General features: G+C 32.6%; 1 protein-coding gene across 1 annotated transcript; it reads right to left on the bottom strand.

Moving 5' to 3' along the window:
- Positions 1 to 3,903: 3,903 nt before the first annotated feature.
- LOC140861756 (uncharacterized) lies at positions 3,904 to 13,960 on the bottom strand. The gene is made up of 18 exons (XM_073264770.1): positions 13,775 to 13,960; positions 13,571 to 13,682; positions 13,383 to 13,495; positions 12,362 to 12,484; positions 12,037 to 12,221; positions 11,857 to 11,932; positions 9,319 to 9,405; positions 9,148 to 9,228; positions 9,025 to 9,057; positions 8,868 to 8,921; positions 8,696 to 8,737; positions 8,103 to 8,181; positions 7,927 to 7,997; positions 7,786 to 7,842; positions 5,415 to 5,636; positions 4,789 to 4,874; positions 4,306 to 4,363; positions 3,904 to 4,233 (listed from the first exon to the last, which is right to left on the bottom strand). The coding sequence occupies exons 1-18, from the start codon at positions 13,958 to 13,960 to the stop codon at positions 3,904 to 3,906; spliced, it is 1,995 nt and encodes a 664-aa protein (XP_073120871.1).
- Between the last annotated feature and the right edge of the window lie 1,934 nt (positions 13,961 to 15,894).

Raw genomic sequence — 15,894 nt, 5'->3', positions numbered from 1 at the left:
GTTTTTTTTCCTCTTGATTCTCTCCAAAACATGCAACTGATTTGTGCGGCTCTCTCCTGTGTGATGTGTGTCTTCTCCCCTTTTATTGCTCCTCGAAGCCCGTCAAATAAAGCCCGTGAAATCGAGACTTTTAAGATTTTAATATTCTGTTGGTTTTTTGTACAGACGGCGCTGGAGCGCTAGTATCGGGCACTGGAGCGCTAGTATCGGACGCTGGAGCGCTGATCGGCATAAAAAATTCTCGGAAAAAAATGTCGGGCGCTGGAGCGCTGGTTTTATGGCGCTGGGTCGCTGAAGCTTATGTCCAGCGCGCAGCATTCTTTAAAAAATCATATCCAGAGTTCTAGCCGTTGGATCGAGTTGAAATTTTTACAACAACTTCAAAACATCCTAAAATATATTATGAATGGTGGAGATCGGATTTAGATGTATACAAAATTCCCAGTAAGTTTCTGAAGTTGCTGCTTCATAATTCATCATTCCCCTTCTTTTCGCTACTTTTCTTCTAATACTTGCATCTCACAAAAACAACAACTAATACGCATAAAATCCACTCGATACATTACAAAAGCTAAGTCAAATCATATATAAATTAAGTGCATAAATTGCACTTATCAAATTCTCCCAAACTTAGACTTTTGCTAGTCCCGAGCAAAACAATAATGAGTAATGTAATGGTCTTCGAATTTTACATTTCAAGATTCAATACACATGTTCGCTAATTTTCTCAAGAGTTTTCGTGAGTGTGTGTTTTACCAATCTTATCTATCCTCTTCGCTTTCGATACACTAATGCAACAAGTTTGTTTCATAGAATCATCAACTCCGCTCTCTAGTTTCAAAACACTCTCCACCAAGTTCAACTTCTACTCACTAAGATCAAAAGGACTTTTCAAGTTATATCATAGTTTTTTCATAACATCACCGGATTTTGCACCAAGTTTTATTTTAGCCCCATAAATTACCCGCAAACTTAACTATAACTAAAGATAGGATTCGGATTTCAATCCCCTCGTCTATAGCTCAGATGGAGCATCAACCCATTTTTGTCCGCAAACTTAGCCATGGATTGGTGATTAGGATTTCAATCCCTTTCCAGGCCCGGATGGAGTTGTAAATTTTCTTTCCTATGTTGCTTTGGCAACTTTTTAGCTTTCAATATATTTGCCTAAATCATTTCTAAGCTTGTAGAAGTCTACCTCGGTTTCAAGTATAAATCACCAAAGTTAAAAATCGAATCATCCAATCCACTCACAAAATCACAAAGCTTCTCTAATCACTAGGGTGTCAACAATCAAGGCATAGTGCAATTTTGAGAGAACTCAAGATTAAATATAGCTAACACTGACCTTTCAGCACAAAAAAAAATATTTTCATCATAAGCCAACAGAATTACAACATCATGCCTTTAACTCAAACTAACTCATCAAAAAAATTTCAAATTTTTCACACACCCCCCAAACTTAAAATGTGCATTGTCTTCAATGTAAAATAAAAAAAAATTAAATAGCAGAGGAATACACGTACCTATGACAACGACCATCAGTAGTCGTCATCTTTTTCATCGTCATTTGCAGCACATTGGGGTATAGTAGGGGTTACACCACCAAACTTCATCTCTACACAACCTAAAAAAAATTGACAAGGAACAAAAATTTAAGAAGTAAATACATAAAAATCAAATAAACATAATAAATAAATAATACTAAAAACTCTTGGGTTGCCTCCCAAGCAGCGCTTAGTTTTTAGTCCTCAGCCCGACTGTGTCTGCACTTTCAAAACTTTAAGATTTGTGAATAAACTGCAGACATAAACAAAACAAAATAAATTAATCCAAAAAAAATGATAATAATAAATAAACAATAAAAAATAATTCTAAATCAAAATCAAGATCACTTGGTAACAGTATTAGTGTACAATAAATTGAATCAATCCCCGGCAATAGCGCCAAAAACTTGTTGCATATTTTTGTGCCCGCAAGTGCACGGTGTCAAGTTTTAATATATGATGAGTAGAGTATCGTTCCCACGAGGATTGAAAATTTATATTCACACCAAGTCCTGTAATTAAAATAATCTCAACTTTGTTTAGAAAATCAAAGTTTAAAATTTAATAAACTAAAATAAAATAAAATAAAGAATCCAGAATTTGAAGGATGGCTTTGGGTACACGATCTGAAACGGGTTCTAGATACAAGATATCACTCGATTTTCATTCATGCAAATCATATCAATTGATTATATCATCTATTCCAATTTATAGGCCAAGAACCCTTAATTTTTATTTACTGTCTCTCTCAAGTGCCGAGTAAACGTTATTATTCTAATGCTAATTTCGATATCTCTATCAGAAATCAAACAAAAAAATAATTTAATCAAGTTCTATGGTTCTCTTTCAATGACCTCAAAAGAACTTTTAAGCCTCTCGAACTCTACAAAAAACCTATGTTGTATTTTTCTATGATCCTATTCAAAATCGCCTCTCTCGAGTGCCAGATTTCAAATAAATATAACAATTCAATTATTGATCTAGTAATTGAAAGACAATCAAAGTAGGAATACGCAAATAAATTTTTAAGAATAAATAATATTAGGCAAATTAATAGTCAAAACATGAAACTCCAATCAAGATCCGTCAATCTCTAGAAACAACTAATAAGTTTATAATGAAATAATCAAACACATAGACGTATCCAAAAATCTCATCATAAATCAAGGCAGATAATAAAAATCACAGAGTAGAGTTGATTCTCCGTCCCCAGATGAACGTCCTCTGTATGGTGATTCGATTATCCCTTGTCTTTCGCTTCCACGTCTCGAATCCGTGTCCCAATCCTACTTGAATGTGTAGTTGTGTGTGGTTCTCTTGTTTGGGTGTGTTTTTTTTCCTCTCGATTCTCTGCAAAACGTGCGACTGATTTGTGCGGCTCTCTCCTGTGTGATGCGTGTCTTCTCCCCTTTTATTGCTCCTCGAAGCCCGTCAAATAAAGCCCGTGAAATCGAGACTTTTAAGATTTCAATATTCTGTTGGTTTTTTGTACAGATGGTGCTGGAGCGCTAGTATCGGGCGCTGGAGCGCTGATCGGCATAAAAAATTCTCGGAAAAAAATGTCGGGCGCTGGAGCGCTGATTTTATGGCGCTGGGTCGCTGATGCTTGTGTCCAGCGCGCAGCATTCTTTAAAAAATTATATCCAGAGTTCTAGCCGTCGGATCAAGCTGAAATTTTGACAGAAGCTTTAAAACATCCTAAAATATATTATGAACGGTGGAGATCGGATTTGGATTTATACAAAATTCCCAGTAAGTTTCTGAAGTTGCTGCTCCATAATTCATCATTCCCCTTCTTTTCGCTACTTTTCTTCTAATACTTGCATCTCACAAAAACAACAACTAATACGCATAAAATCCACTCAAAACATTACAAAAGCCAAGTCAAATCATATATAAATTAAGTGCATAAATTGCACTTATCACCTACAAATGCGTAAAGTTTCTAAGATTCTAATAGAGATATGGATGAGAAACATAATCGACAAGTTGGACACATGAATAAGAAAAATATTATTTATCGAATTTCAAAATGACAATTTTGTTGGAAATCAAAACAACTGAATCAAGAACAATGAAAAAAAAACGGAATAGAGTAACAATCAGTTCGAAAAGTAAGGCATCTCTCCTAATCCAGATCTATAATCTCTCCATCTCCTGCGGCTTCCACGGGGTCCTCCTCAATCTCTAACTCCTCGGAATCCTCCTATGGATCCTCCTCGGGTTCCTCCTCGGAATCTTGTTCTTTCATTTGATTGATGGCATGAAGCAGGGTGGAATTTTGATTGTTCAAGGTCGCCACTGAATTCTGAAACTGCTAGACTTGAGCTTCCAACTGTTGGATGCGATCTTGCATCTATTGACGACTCTGCACCTGTTCGGCACAGGATTGCTGCCTCATGCGCTTCTCATGCTCCACTTGTTTGGTCAAGTGGCTAAAAACATCGGAGAGCTCTACTATGGTATCCTGAGATGCCTCTAACCTCTCTTTTGTCCGCTTATGATCCATTTCAGATGCCTCCATCTTTTCCTTCGTCTTCTTATGCTCCTTTTCAGACTCAATCACCTGGTTGCGCAGAGCCTCCTCTCGAAAATGATTGAGGTCAATGTCGTCTTGTAGGTATATGTTATCACCCCTCACTTGTTCCAACTCATAAAAGTATTTGTTCGCCCTTTTCTCCCACTCCTACTGCTCGTACCTAGCACCAACAACTTTAACACAAAGTCGGGTGATCCTATGCTTTTGGTTATTAATGACAAGCTGCCGCATGCAAAAGATAGCATGAGCACGGGTACGAGGGAAGCTTGGCGCCATTCTGAAAGAAAACAAATGGAAAAGCTTAGAATATAGAACAAATATAAGAAATAATAAAATCAACGTAACATGAACAGTTTCAAACGATACGGGATTTTTCGGAAAAATTTTCCAAAAATAGAAACTTTTGAGATTTTTACTTGATCGGAAAATATCGACTGTGAGGATCGTGACACAATTGACGGAATTGGATTTCGAGTTCTCTATAAAAAGTTATAAGTGTTCCAAATCTTTTCTAAAACGGCAAAAATGCGATTTCGGAGGTCTAAAAGATTGAGTTTTGCCGAAATGAGAGTTAGTTCATCACGAAATTGGATTTCGCGTTGAATTTTGTTCGTGGGATCGTTTCGGAGACTGCATTGGCCTTTTGGCCCACGATGAGAAAAGGTCAAAAATTTTCTAAGGAATCCCAACCGGATTATGAACCTGACGGCTCTGATATCGTCGACTTGAGACGGATTGTTCAAGACTCCATTTTGGGAATGGTGACCGTTATCACCACTAGCGGTCTCCTACACCCTTCACTGATTATTGATCTGTGTCAATACGCAAGCGGGTGTTATTAAGGGTGTGTTTGTAATCACTAATTAAAAAAAGTGATTGTTAGATTTTAGCTTAAAAAAATCAGTTTTGTGTGTTTCTTATACCTATATTATTTCAAAAAAAAAATATGCCTATATTATGTGTTAGCTTATATTTAACTTAATTGAAATCTAAAAATTAGTCATATGGTGATTATGATTCTCCAAAAGTGATTCTATTAAAAATGTTAGTTATAAAATGACTATAATCACTTATTTACCGAACACTACTCAACTTTGATTTTTAGATTTTCACTTTTGTTTTCAAGCACTACCAACATTTGATTTCTCTTCACTTTTTTACAATCTATAAATTTAATCACTTCTACAAAAGCATAATCTATAGCAAACACTCCCTAATTGGGATGACAATGAAAAATTATTGAAGCCGAGATACACCATTGAACTATACAATACAAAACCAACACCGACATATCAAAAAGAAAGTGCAAGACAACAGCCTCAAGATACTTCAAGGATATTGACGAATCGAGTGACATTTCTGGAACACGAAGTAAGAGAGCAACGACGAGAAATGTATGAATTCCGCCTCCAATCCGACGTTTTCACGGGCTTCATGATGGACTTCTCATCAGTCTTAGCCCAGTAGTTTCCTTGATCCTCCTCTACCATTCCTTTTCCCACCCCATCCATAGTGGCCACCTCTGTATATTCCGCCAAAGATGCAGTAGCCTACACCACACGAGGAGTCTGGTGATGAGGATGTCGATGACCACTGACGGTCGTTGTCCGGGGTACGTGTAGTCCTTCGCTTATATTTCTTTAGCACATTGAGGACAATGCACTGTTTGATTGTTTGGGGGGTTTATTTGATTTTCTTTGTTTGTTTTATTTATTATTGCATGCATGATTGTGAGGCATGAAAGAAACGGTGTACGTGGTTTGTTATGTAAAGACAGGCAGTGTTATACTTGGTGTTGTAACACCAACGAAAACACAGTGCAACGGAAATTAAAGCGTAAATAAATTTTGCACAAGTAAATAATTTTGCACGATTATAAAAACTCGTGCGGGTGCCTTAGGGCTAAATATCACTAGAAAAAATAAGATCTGTCTTACAAAGTAATACTAGTGATTTTACGAAAAATCATTAAATCCTAAATTTCTCAACAAGTTGAGAAATCAAATTTGCATCCTAAATAAATCAGAGTAAAAACAATTCAGATGCAACTCTCGTAGCCTAAATTTGAAGAACACAAAAAATCTTCGAACAACACAGTTCCCACAGTGTTGTCTCTGATGTCTTCAACACTAACGACAACACGGGAACAAGCAATAACAATGATTGCAAAACGTCTTCAGAAACCTTCAACTTCACGAATGGAATTCTTCAGTAGATGCTCTGGAAGTCGACGTCTGAAGGTCTTTTCTTCTTGTGCATAGAAATCTTTCTTTTATAGATTGGAACCCAAGGTTAGAAGGTTTTCTTAGATAGAGTCTATAAGAATAAGAAAACAATTATATGTAGAAATAAAACTCTATCAAATCAAATCATATCATATCTTGATAATATCAACCAATAATATATCTATTAAATACCTTATCAAGATATAATTAAGCATGAAAAATATATTTTTCAAGATTTTGGAAATATACATAATATATTTACCAATACTCTTAACTTGTCTAGAAAGCAAAATTAAATAATATGCAGTCGAGAATAACAAGGAATAAAAATTCCTTTCAAGGCAGTTCCTTTGGTTAGTTGCTTTTATTTTATTTTATTTTATTTTTTGAAAAAAAAAATTTGTTTATTGTGTCAAAGTTGTGAAAAAAATGTTGATGTAGCCAATGATGAGAAAGGCAAGTCAGACAACTAAGAGGGTTCCAAAATTTTTATACATCTTCATGCATTTCACCCATAACCGTATGCCAATTTTAATACTTAATTAGAAAACGGTTGTGTGGATTTGGTGAATCTGAATAGACAAATAAATATCTACATGCTCTGTGATCTTAAGTCGACATGAAGATAGGTTTTTACAAGCACAAATATGCATTGAGATGATTTTCCTTGGGCTTATGCTTATTGATTAAACACACCTTTTTAATTTGTTTCCCTTTTGAGCTTACATTTGTTAGCTGTGTTTGTGAATTTCTTGGAAACCATTCAATATTTTTGATATAATTGATTCTTTGCATTGAGACATTTTTTAGCACTATATATGATTAGATTATACGAATTGATTGTGAATTGAGATATTATCTAGAACTTATCCGGATACCCTTCGAAGTGAAATACGTATGGACAAATTATCTAAAAGGTTGATGCATTATTATATAATAATAATAATAATATAGATATGATAATATCATGCTACGATGTTCATGTTTATAAATAATTAATCTCATAAGTTACAACACTACTATCTCGAATTGGTAGCACGACGTACAAATCTTAAAATCCACTCGAATAAAAATAAAACAAAACAAAAAGATTTTTTTTTTTCATTTGAACAAAAAATAGACGAAGTACTGACGTGGCAACGAACATATATATCAATCATGTATGGCATATCGGGAAAAAATGACTAAATTTGAAAATAAATACCGAACTTTGACGATTTAATTTATAACATGATCAAAGTCAATTTACAAAATATAATTGTAATTAATAGAATGAGATTTACACGATATGAATATATATTATATATATACCTTAATTAACAGACTGAAATCATAAGTAGATAAAAAAATATTAGAATAAAATCACATCAATTTATGTGAATGGAAACTAACAAAATCAAAAGGCGGTTGTGGTGTAAAATGATATATAAATTCATCTTTCTCACGCACAATTTTGCCGATCGGATTTGCTTACTCGAGAAAAGGAAAAAGGAGTCAGCTTTATCATCACACTTAGAATCAAACCTATCAGCTGCAAATTATTAATTAATAATATTAATTGTTCCATTAATGTTAGATCATGTAATGCAATAAAATTTGCATGGGATTTTCTTACATAAACAAATCCGATGCACAGCATGCTGAACCCGGGGAAATGGAACGGAGGTTTCTCAGATAGAAATAAAGCTGGCCCGGAAATTAGAAATATTATAATTTTGATTGAAGCTAATTAGGAATTAATTCACTGTCTGCAGATATTAATGGACAAATATAATGTGTGATATATATTACCTGTCAAAGGACTGAAAATTAATGGAGAAATGGTGTTGGCCAATGATGTTATGCCCATGATACACCCTTGTGTAATCCCCTATATATATATAAAAAATAGGGAAAATAGCTTTTTTAGTCCAGTATATTTGTCACTTTGCGATTTCAGTCCTTTATATTTTCAGATTTAAGTTTTAGTCCGCTATCTTTATTTTTTTGGCAATTTTAGTCCTTTTTCCGACGTGGCGCTGACGTGGCACCAATTCAGTGCTGATGTGGAGCTGACGTGTACAGTTCCACGTAAGCATTTTCGAATAAAAAGGACCGAAATTGCTAAAAATCAAAACATGCAGGACTAAAACTGAAATGTGAAAACATAGAGGACCAAAATCGCAAAGTGACAAACATACAGAACTAAATTTGCAATTTTTCCTAAAAAATATATAGTCAAATTGAAATGTTACTTCAAATTATAGGAGGAAATTAAATTATTCATTTTGTGCATGTTATATACATATATATATCACAATGGTGTTATATATAATTATAAAGATTTACTTACAATATAATGAAAATTAAAGATTACACTAAATTTCAACTAATTAATCACTAACCTGGTCACTGGACCCAACTTCTTTTGAAACAATGCTCTTTAACTGGAATTGATTAGGTATAATTAAATTATATATAAATCGAGAGATGTATAATATAATGTGTGTATATATATGCACGTAGTAGTTAGTACTGTACTACTCAGATATAAATTTAGTTAATTGTGCAACTCACACTAGAGGCCCATATAGTGAAGAACATGGCAAGGCTCATAGCAGCACCAGGCACCTACAACCACATAATATTAATATTTAATTTTATATATATATATATAAAAATATATATATTAATTAACATCTGAATATATTAAAATATAATAATATGATCTCACCCAAGTTGACCATGCTATGCTGTTCAACAACATCTGCAAAATACACAAATCCAAATATATTCTTTAATTTCAGACATTATAAAGTAGAGATTTTTGGAGTAAAAAGATTGAAGTTATACTTACACATAAGAATGCATCAAGCAGTGCGAAACACAGCAATGTGGATTCTCCAACAAGAGGTCCCACTATAGGCATGCAAAATACCTGAAAATATTTATATCATTTCTTATTTAACACGAACAATATATACATATATAATATTCGTTTTTAAAATAATAAGAATTACGAAGATACATTTGATATCGCTGCAGCGGTGTTTTGGATGAGGAATACAATTGCAATTTGGTCCTTGTTGAAGCTGAATTTCACTTTCCAGAAATACTGCAACATAAACCAATTTAGAAAGAAAACCTATTTCCTAAAAATACCTTGATATCTTTTAGGGAAAATGTTTTTTTTCCTTATTAAATTGTTTATTTTTTGAATTTGGTTCATTAACTTTTCAATATCTGGCTTTGATACTCTAACTTTTAATTTTCGGTATTTTTGTACAATTGCTGATTTGGCAGCTTGACATGTCAGCATTTTCGATATCATGTCATCATTTTTCGATGTCACGTCAGCATTTTTCGATGTCACATCATTATAACCTCTTAAATATATGTTAATTATATATTCATTTTGAATATGTGGGATTGCGGTATTACAATTTCCATTCCGAAAGAACTAAAAAGGAGCGTAGTATATAGTCTATGCCATTGAAATCAATAGAAGGTCGAGAAAATCACATTTTTAGTCATTCCATTTTTTGTTATATTTTCGGTCAATTCTAGGGGTGCAATATGGTTGGGACCCGTTCCGTAAACCCCCTACCTAACTCCCGTCCCAAAAAGAATCGGAAAACTTTTTTTTTTCTTCCGATCCCGTACACGAAACATTTCGGGACCCATCTATTCGGGATCCCGTCGGGCAGGGAGAGAAAATCCCGAATTTTTTTTCATGTTCAAGATTAGGGTTGGGATACCGAGCTAAAATACCGACTTTTCGGGATACCGTACCGAACTTTTTTCAAAATATAGATATTTTTTTGGTATATTGAATTTTTTTTCAGTATCTATACGGTACCAATATGGATTTTTTCCATACCAACATTTCAGAATTTCGATATCGGTATCGGTATGAATTTTTTTCATGCCAATATTTTTTATACGGTATACCGAAAACCCACTCTCATTCAAGATTTCGTTCAAAAAATAAAAAAAATGTGATAATTTTATTAAATATACTATTTAAAAACTTATATTTATAAATAAAAATAAATATTCAACTTAAAACATATAATATTAAAATATTTCGGATAATGTTTCAAAGTTTTGTTAAGAGAAAAAATGTATCGAATAATTGTTAAAAAAATGTTCGGATACAATTACTAAATAAATTTTGTTAAATAGATTGTCAAATTAATCTCTTGAGTTTTGTTCTACATATTTGTTCTAATTAGATAATTATAAATATGAATTAATTAAATTATTAATTTAATTTTTTAAAAAAATACACAAAAATAAAATGACATTTCGTGATTTACAATTTGATCGTCCCAACAATAAAAATTATGCGAATTAAGTCTACAATTAAGTGTTATATGAGTTGAAACCTAATAATATTTAGTTTATTATATAATAAAGTTATTAATAAAATATATTATTATATTATTTCGGAACGAGTCGAAAATCCCGTCGGGATAAGGTTTTATTCCCGATCCCGCACCCGATATTAATCGGAATGGAAAAATTCCGAAAGTTCGGGTCGGAAATATTTCGAGTTGAAATTTTTTCGGAACGAGAATGGGATGGGATTCGGGAAAAGTCGGGATTTCGGGAATTTTTGCCACCCCTAGTCAATTCATGTTTTAGTCTTCTAATATTCTTTTGGTTTTCAAATTTTTTTTAGTCCTTTTACACAGTGTTAATGTGCTGTTGGACACTCACCAATATATTTTGGCCTCATGTAAATAATGTTGGTGTCACATTGTTATTTTCTGGTGCAACATCATATCATTTTCAGCGTCACGTCAGTGCTCCGATGAAATTTATGAATTTAGTCTACTAATATTAATGAATAAATTGCAAATTAGTGGCATGGGCTATATATGATCGTAAATTGACTGACAATATGATCAAATTAAAATAAAAAGCATGGAGGTTACAAAACCTTTCACATTTCAGTTTTACTCCGTTATTTTTTTGGGATAATTTTAGCCTTTTTTTGACGTGGCACCAATGCAGTGCTGATGTGGAGTTGACGTGTATAGCGTCACGTAAGCATTTTTCGAAAAAAAAAAAACTAAAATTACCAAAAATCGAAACATGCAGGACTAAAAACATATGAAAACATAGAGGACCGAAAGCACAAAGTGACAAACATACATAACCAAAATTGCAGTTTTTTCTAATTTTTTAATTCCTCGATCCATTTTTAGGAATATAATTCACATGCATATATATATATATATATATTCCCACCAAACTTTTCCCAAGGTTCAAAAATTTTACATCGACTTCTTAACGTTCTCGTTTCCTATCTATCCTATTCTGCATTTCCAAACACTACCTTAATATGCAACTATTGGATATAATACTTTTTCTTTGAGAACATTGGATATATAAATATATTCTTCTTCTTGGATGTTGTATATTGGAGGGGTTTCAACCAATGTAAATATAATGACAACATTTTCTTACATGAGACATGCATTGGATGGATGAAACTGCAGCTAGTTGCATAGAGCAGATCGATGCAGTAAAAAGGGTCGAAAAGGATCGAGTTAGGTACCGTTAAGAAATTAGAAGACGCAGAATCAGCAAGGCTGGTGAAGAAGGCTACACATGCAGCAAGTGCAAATATGGAGCTGCGATAATTCAAAACATGCAAGTAAGAATTCACTAGCTACATATATACCTACTAAAATTTTAAATATATAAAAAAAACTGTCTTCATGAATCCTTCATGTACCTGGTGTTGAGCAAACGAAATACGTCCTTTGCCGAGGGAATTCCTACTTTGGTAGGATTTTCTGTAACATTCTCATCCGACATCAATGGTCGCTCTATGGCGGTAGCACTAGTACTACTACTCGAATCGTTCTTGAGAAAGATTCTCATGTACACCAGTGCTGCAATGGATACAAATGCTCCAAACTGCGCGCGAATTATACACACTCACATATATATATGTATATAGTTAATTAAGATGCATATATATATATATATATATATATATATATATATATATGTATGCATGAGAAAATTAAGGTATGTATATATGTAGAGTACTAGACCTGAAATATATGAGCAATGGAGAGGAAGCGAGCGGCTAAGGTAGAGAATATATTGGCAGCGTACATTACTCCATACAGTACAGAAAATACTCCCACGCGCTTCACGTCTGCTACACTGTCTGCCTGAATTAAACAATCCCATTCCTTTCATCAAAACTTTTTTGTGCATTCCATTCCAATTTATAATGTGAGAAAAATTAACTAGCTACTAGAATTAAACTTGTATTTTCCTTAAGAAGTACAAGATTATGTTAAACTTTAGATTTCCTAAACACAACAAGGATATTTAAATAAACATTCATATCAAATCATCAATAATTGATGTAAAACATATCGGAATCCATGATACCAAATTTGTTTGGACGAAGCCCTCTACAACCAAATCTCATTAAATTCTTTGTAGGAGCAATCACAGTTTCTCACTATAATCCCTCTTATAGAATATTCTTAACCTGGCCTCTCTCTTGGATGGAAAAAAAGATTATATAGATTTGATTTAAGGACTATAATCCTTCAATGTGTTCATTCAATATGGTGTCTTTTCAAGGCACTCAATAATGATATTCATTCATTAGAATCATAGTTTTTACAAATTTCATACTTCAATATAAATCTTGAGTTAGTTTTATAAATCACATATCTTACTCAACTGAATTAGATAGTATAATTGTTATATATATAGAACCAAATTCCAACAGATTATCCCTGTCTTGTTTTATTCCAAAAGGCAAAATTGTATAATTTGTTAGCTAAGTTGACCATTTTAGTTTTTCTAAGTAGTCAGACTCTTATTTTTTCTTTAATTTTAGTTTTTTTTTTTAATCATCAGACACCAAATATATCAATAATCGATATCAAGACAGCAATATTATTGGTCAATGGTTATGTGATCAATACACCAACCAAAAATTGCAATCAAATGAACTAAACTGAAATTCAACTACTCACAAACCAAAATCGCAACGAATCAACAAAATTCCAATTTCCCCAATTTTAAAAAGGTGGAAAAATATGAAATTACCAAATAACCAAGAGCAAGGCAAAAAACACCCCCATCCGAAACCATGGCAGTCAAAGTCTTGATGGCGTAGTATGCATAAACCCAGTTCTTGGTCCTCTTCCATGCCAAGATTACTGTTGATTTGTAACCCATTAATTATTTTGGAGTAAATAAATTGAAGCAACAAATAAAATTATATACGTACGTACCTAGTGGAATAATGGCGAGAGTCATCGGAATTGTGAGTAAATTTTTCCTCCCGTAGGAATCGGAGAGCTTGCCCAGAAGTGGCATCATAACCACAGAACCCAACCCAGAAATCTACAATACAGCTACCACCGATTAAAGAATACATTATATTCAAATTCATTTTTTAAAAAAAAAAAAATTTTTTTTATACACACAGTACTTACAGCCTGCTGGAAACCTGTGAGGTAGAGAGCAAGAGAGCACTCATCTTTGCCACATACTGCTCCCACGTTCACATCCGCAATCGCCGAAAGCACCAAAAATGTGGTGAAACTCGACAGAAACACGGTCACGAAGAGGTGGCTCAACCGTCCCCACTCCACCGTCTCCGTCGTCTCGCCGCCGCTCATCTTTAATATATATGTAATATTATTGTTTGAATCAGGCACTTCCCACTCAAAGAAGAAAGCAACAATTGTTTGAATCAATCGTTTGAAATAGAAAAATGAGATTAGTTTATTGTCTACAGAAAGTTTTTCTTTGGGTTAATGGTCCATTATTCCCTAAAACACTTTATAACTTATTTATAAATCCAGAGAAACTTTTATTTTTAAATACCAATTTTACCCTTATCTAGTAAAAAAAATGAGAGAATGGATAATAAAAACAAAACTAATCCAAATAGTATATATATAAAAATTCAAATTAAAATCAAAGAACATAAATCATATCATATACATGCTTATGTTGATACAGGAGCAAGTATGTGTTTAGGAAGCAAACATATACTTCCAAATCATTATTGGAAGAAATATGATAAAGGATTAAAAGTTCGAATAGGAGACAGATCAATAATCATGCTTATTACAGTAGCAGAAAAATTAAAAATAGAAATAGAAGAAACAAAATTTGTAATACTCATTATATATCAAATAGAATCAGGAATGGACATTATAATAGGAAATAACTTTTTAAAAGAATATCTTTCCTTTACACAATTTGAAGATCACATAACTTTAAACAAATGATCATCAATGATTTACATTCCCAAAATACGAACAGCATTTCGCATAGGAAATGAAGGATTTACAAAGAATTTTCATAAACGAAATACAAATCCAATAGAACTAAAAATAGAAAATATTTTAACGATTAATCCTGAAAAAGAAATCATGAAGAAATTTCATGATATATGTTCTGAAAATCCTCAGGACAAAATTAAGAAAAGAAAACAATTCATTGCTTCAATAAAACTCAAAGACCCTAATATCACAATCAGTGAAGCACCAAGAAGATGTAACATGGATGATGTAAAAATATTTGAAAAAAAAGTTCAAGAATTATTAAAACTTAAGATAATCATCCCTAGTAAAAGTCCACACTCTTCACCAGCCTTTTATGTCAGTAAGAAAGATACTGATAAGAAAAGAATGGTAATTGATTATCGAAAGATGAATAAAGCAACAATTATGGATGGATATTATATCCCAAATAAGAATGATTTATTATCTTATATAGGAGAAATGAAATATTTTTCCAGTTTAGATTGTAAATCAAGATTTTGGCAAATTCAACTAGAACCACAAACACAATTACTTACAGTATTCAGTTGTCCAAAATGACAGTATCAATGGACTGTATTACCTTTCGGACTTAAACAAGTGCCAGGTATCTTTCAAAGATATATGGATGAATCTTTTAAATCATATATAGATTTTTGTTGTGTTTATATAGATGACATATTAATTTATTCAAAAACATTAGATCAACATTATAAAGATCTCATGACAGTTTTAGATATTTGTCATAAAGATGAAATTATACTTTCTGAAAAGAAAGCACAATTATTCAAAACAAAAATAAATTATTTAGGATTACAAATAGAAGATGAAAAACATTGTTTACAACCGCATATACTTAAGAAAATTCATGATTTTCCTAGTGAAATCAAGGATAAAGATCAATTAAGAAGATTTTTAGGATTATTAACTTATTCTGAAAATTACATTAAGAAACTTGCAGAAATCAGAAAACCTCTTCAGGTAAAACTTAAACATGACTATAAGTGGAAATGGTCGAAAGAAGATACTAATTACATAGACACTATTAAAAAAAAATAATTAGTAATCTTCCTGAATTATATTTTCTTTCAAATAAAGATATAATAATAATTGAAACAGACGCTTCAGATGAATACTGGGGAGCATGTTTAAAAGCTTATACTGGAGAAAAAAATTTAGAAGAACTTATTAAAACAGCTATTAGAAATAATGAAGAATTATGCAACTATACATCAGGAACTTTTCAAGGTGCACAATTAAAATCATTCGAATGAAAAAGAATT

This window comes from Henckelia pumila, chromosome 4, assembly GCF_033568475.1.
Source record: "Henckelia pumila isolate YLH828 chromosome 4, ASM3356847v2, whole genome shotgun sequence".
Taxonomy (NCBI): Eukaryota; Viridiplantae; Streptophyta; class Magnoliopsida; order Lamiales; family Gesneriaceae; genus Henckelia; species Henckelia pumila.
The sequence above is the reverse complement of the archived record's forward strand: the minus strand, read 5'-3'. Positions and strand labels throughout refer to the sequence as shown.

Bases quoted from the DNA above. Each gene is read 5' to 3' on its own strand.
- LOC140861756 (XM_073264770.1), bottom strand. From the start codon at position 13,960: ATGAGCGGCGGCGAGACGACGGAGACGGTGGAGTGGGGACGGTTGAGC. The intron at 8,922-9,024 runs GTGAGATCATAT...ATGTGGTTGTAG, and splicing joins GCATAGCATGGTCAACTTGG to GTGCCTGGTGCTGCTATGAG. The intron at 8,738-8,867 runs GTGAGTTGCACA...AATCAATTCCAG, and splicing joins TCACTATATGGGCCTCTAGT to TTAAAGAGCATTGTTTCAAA.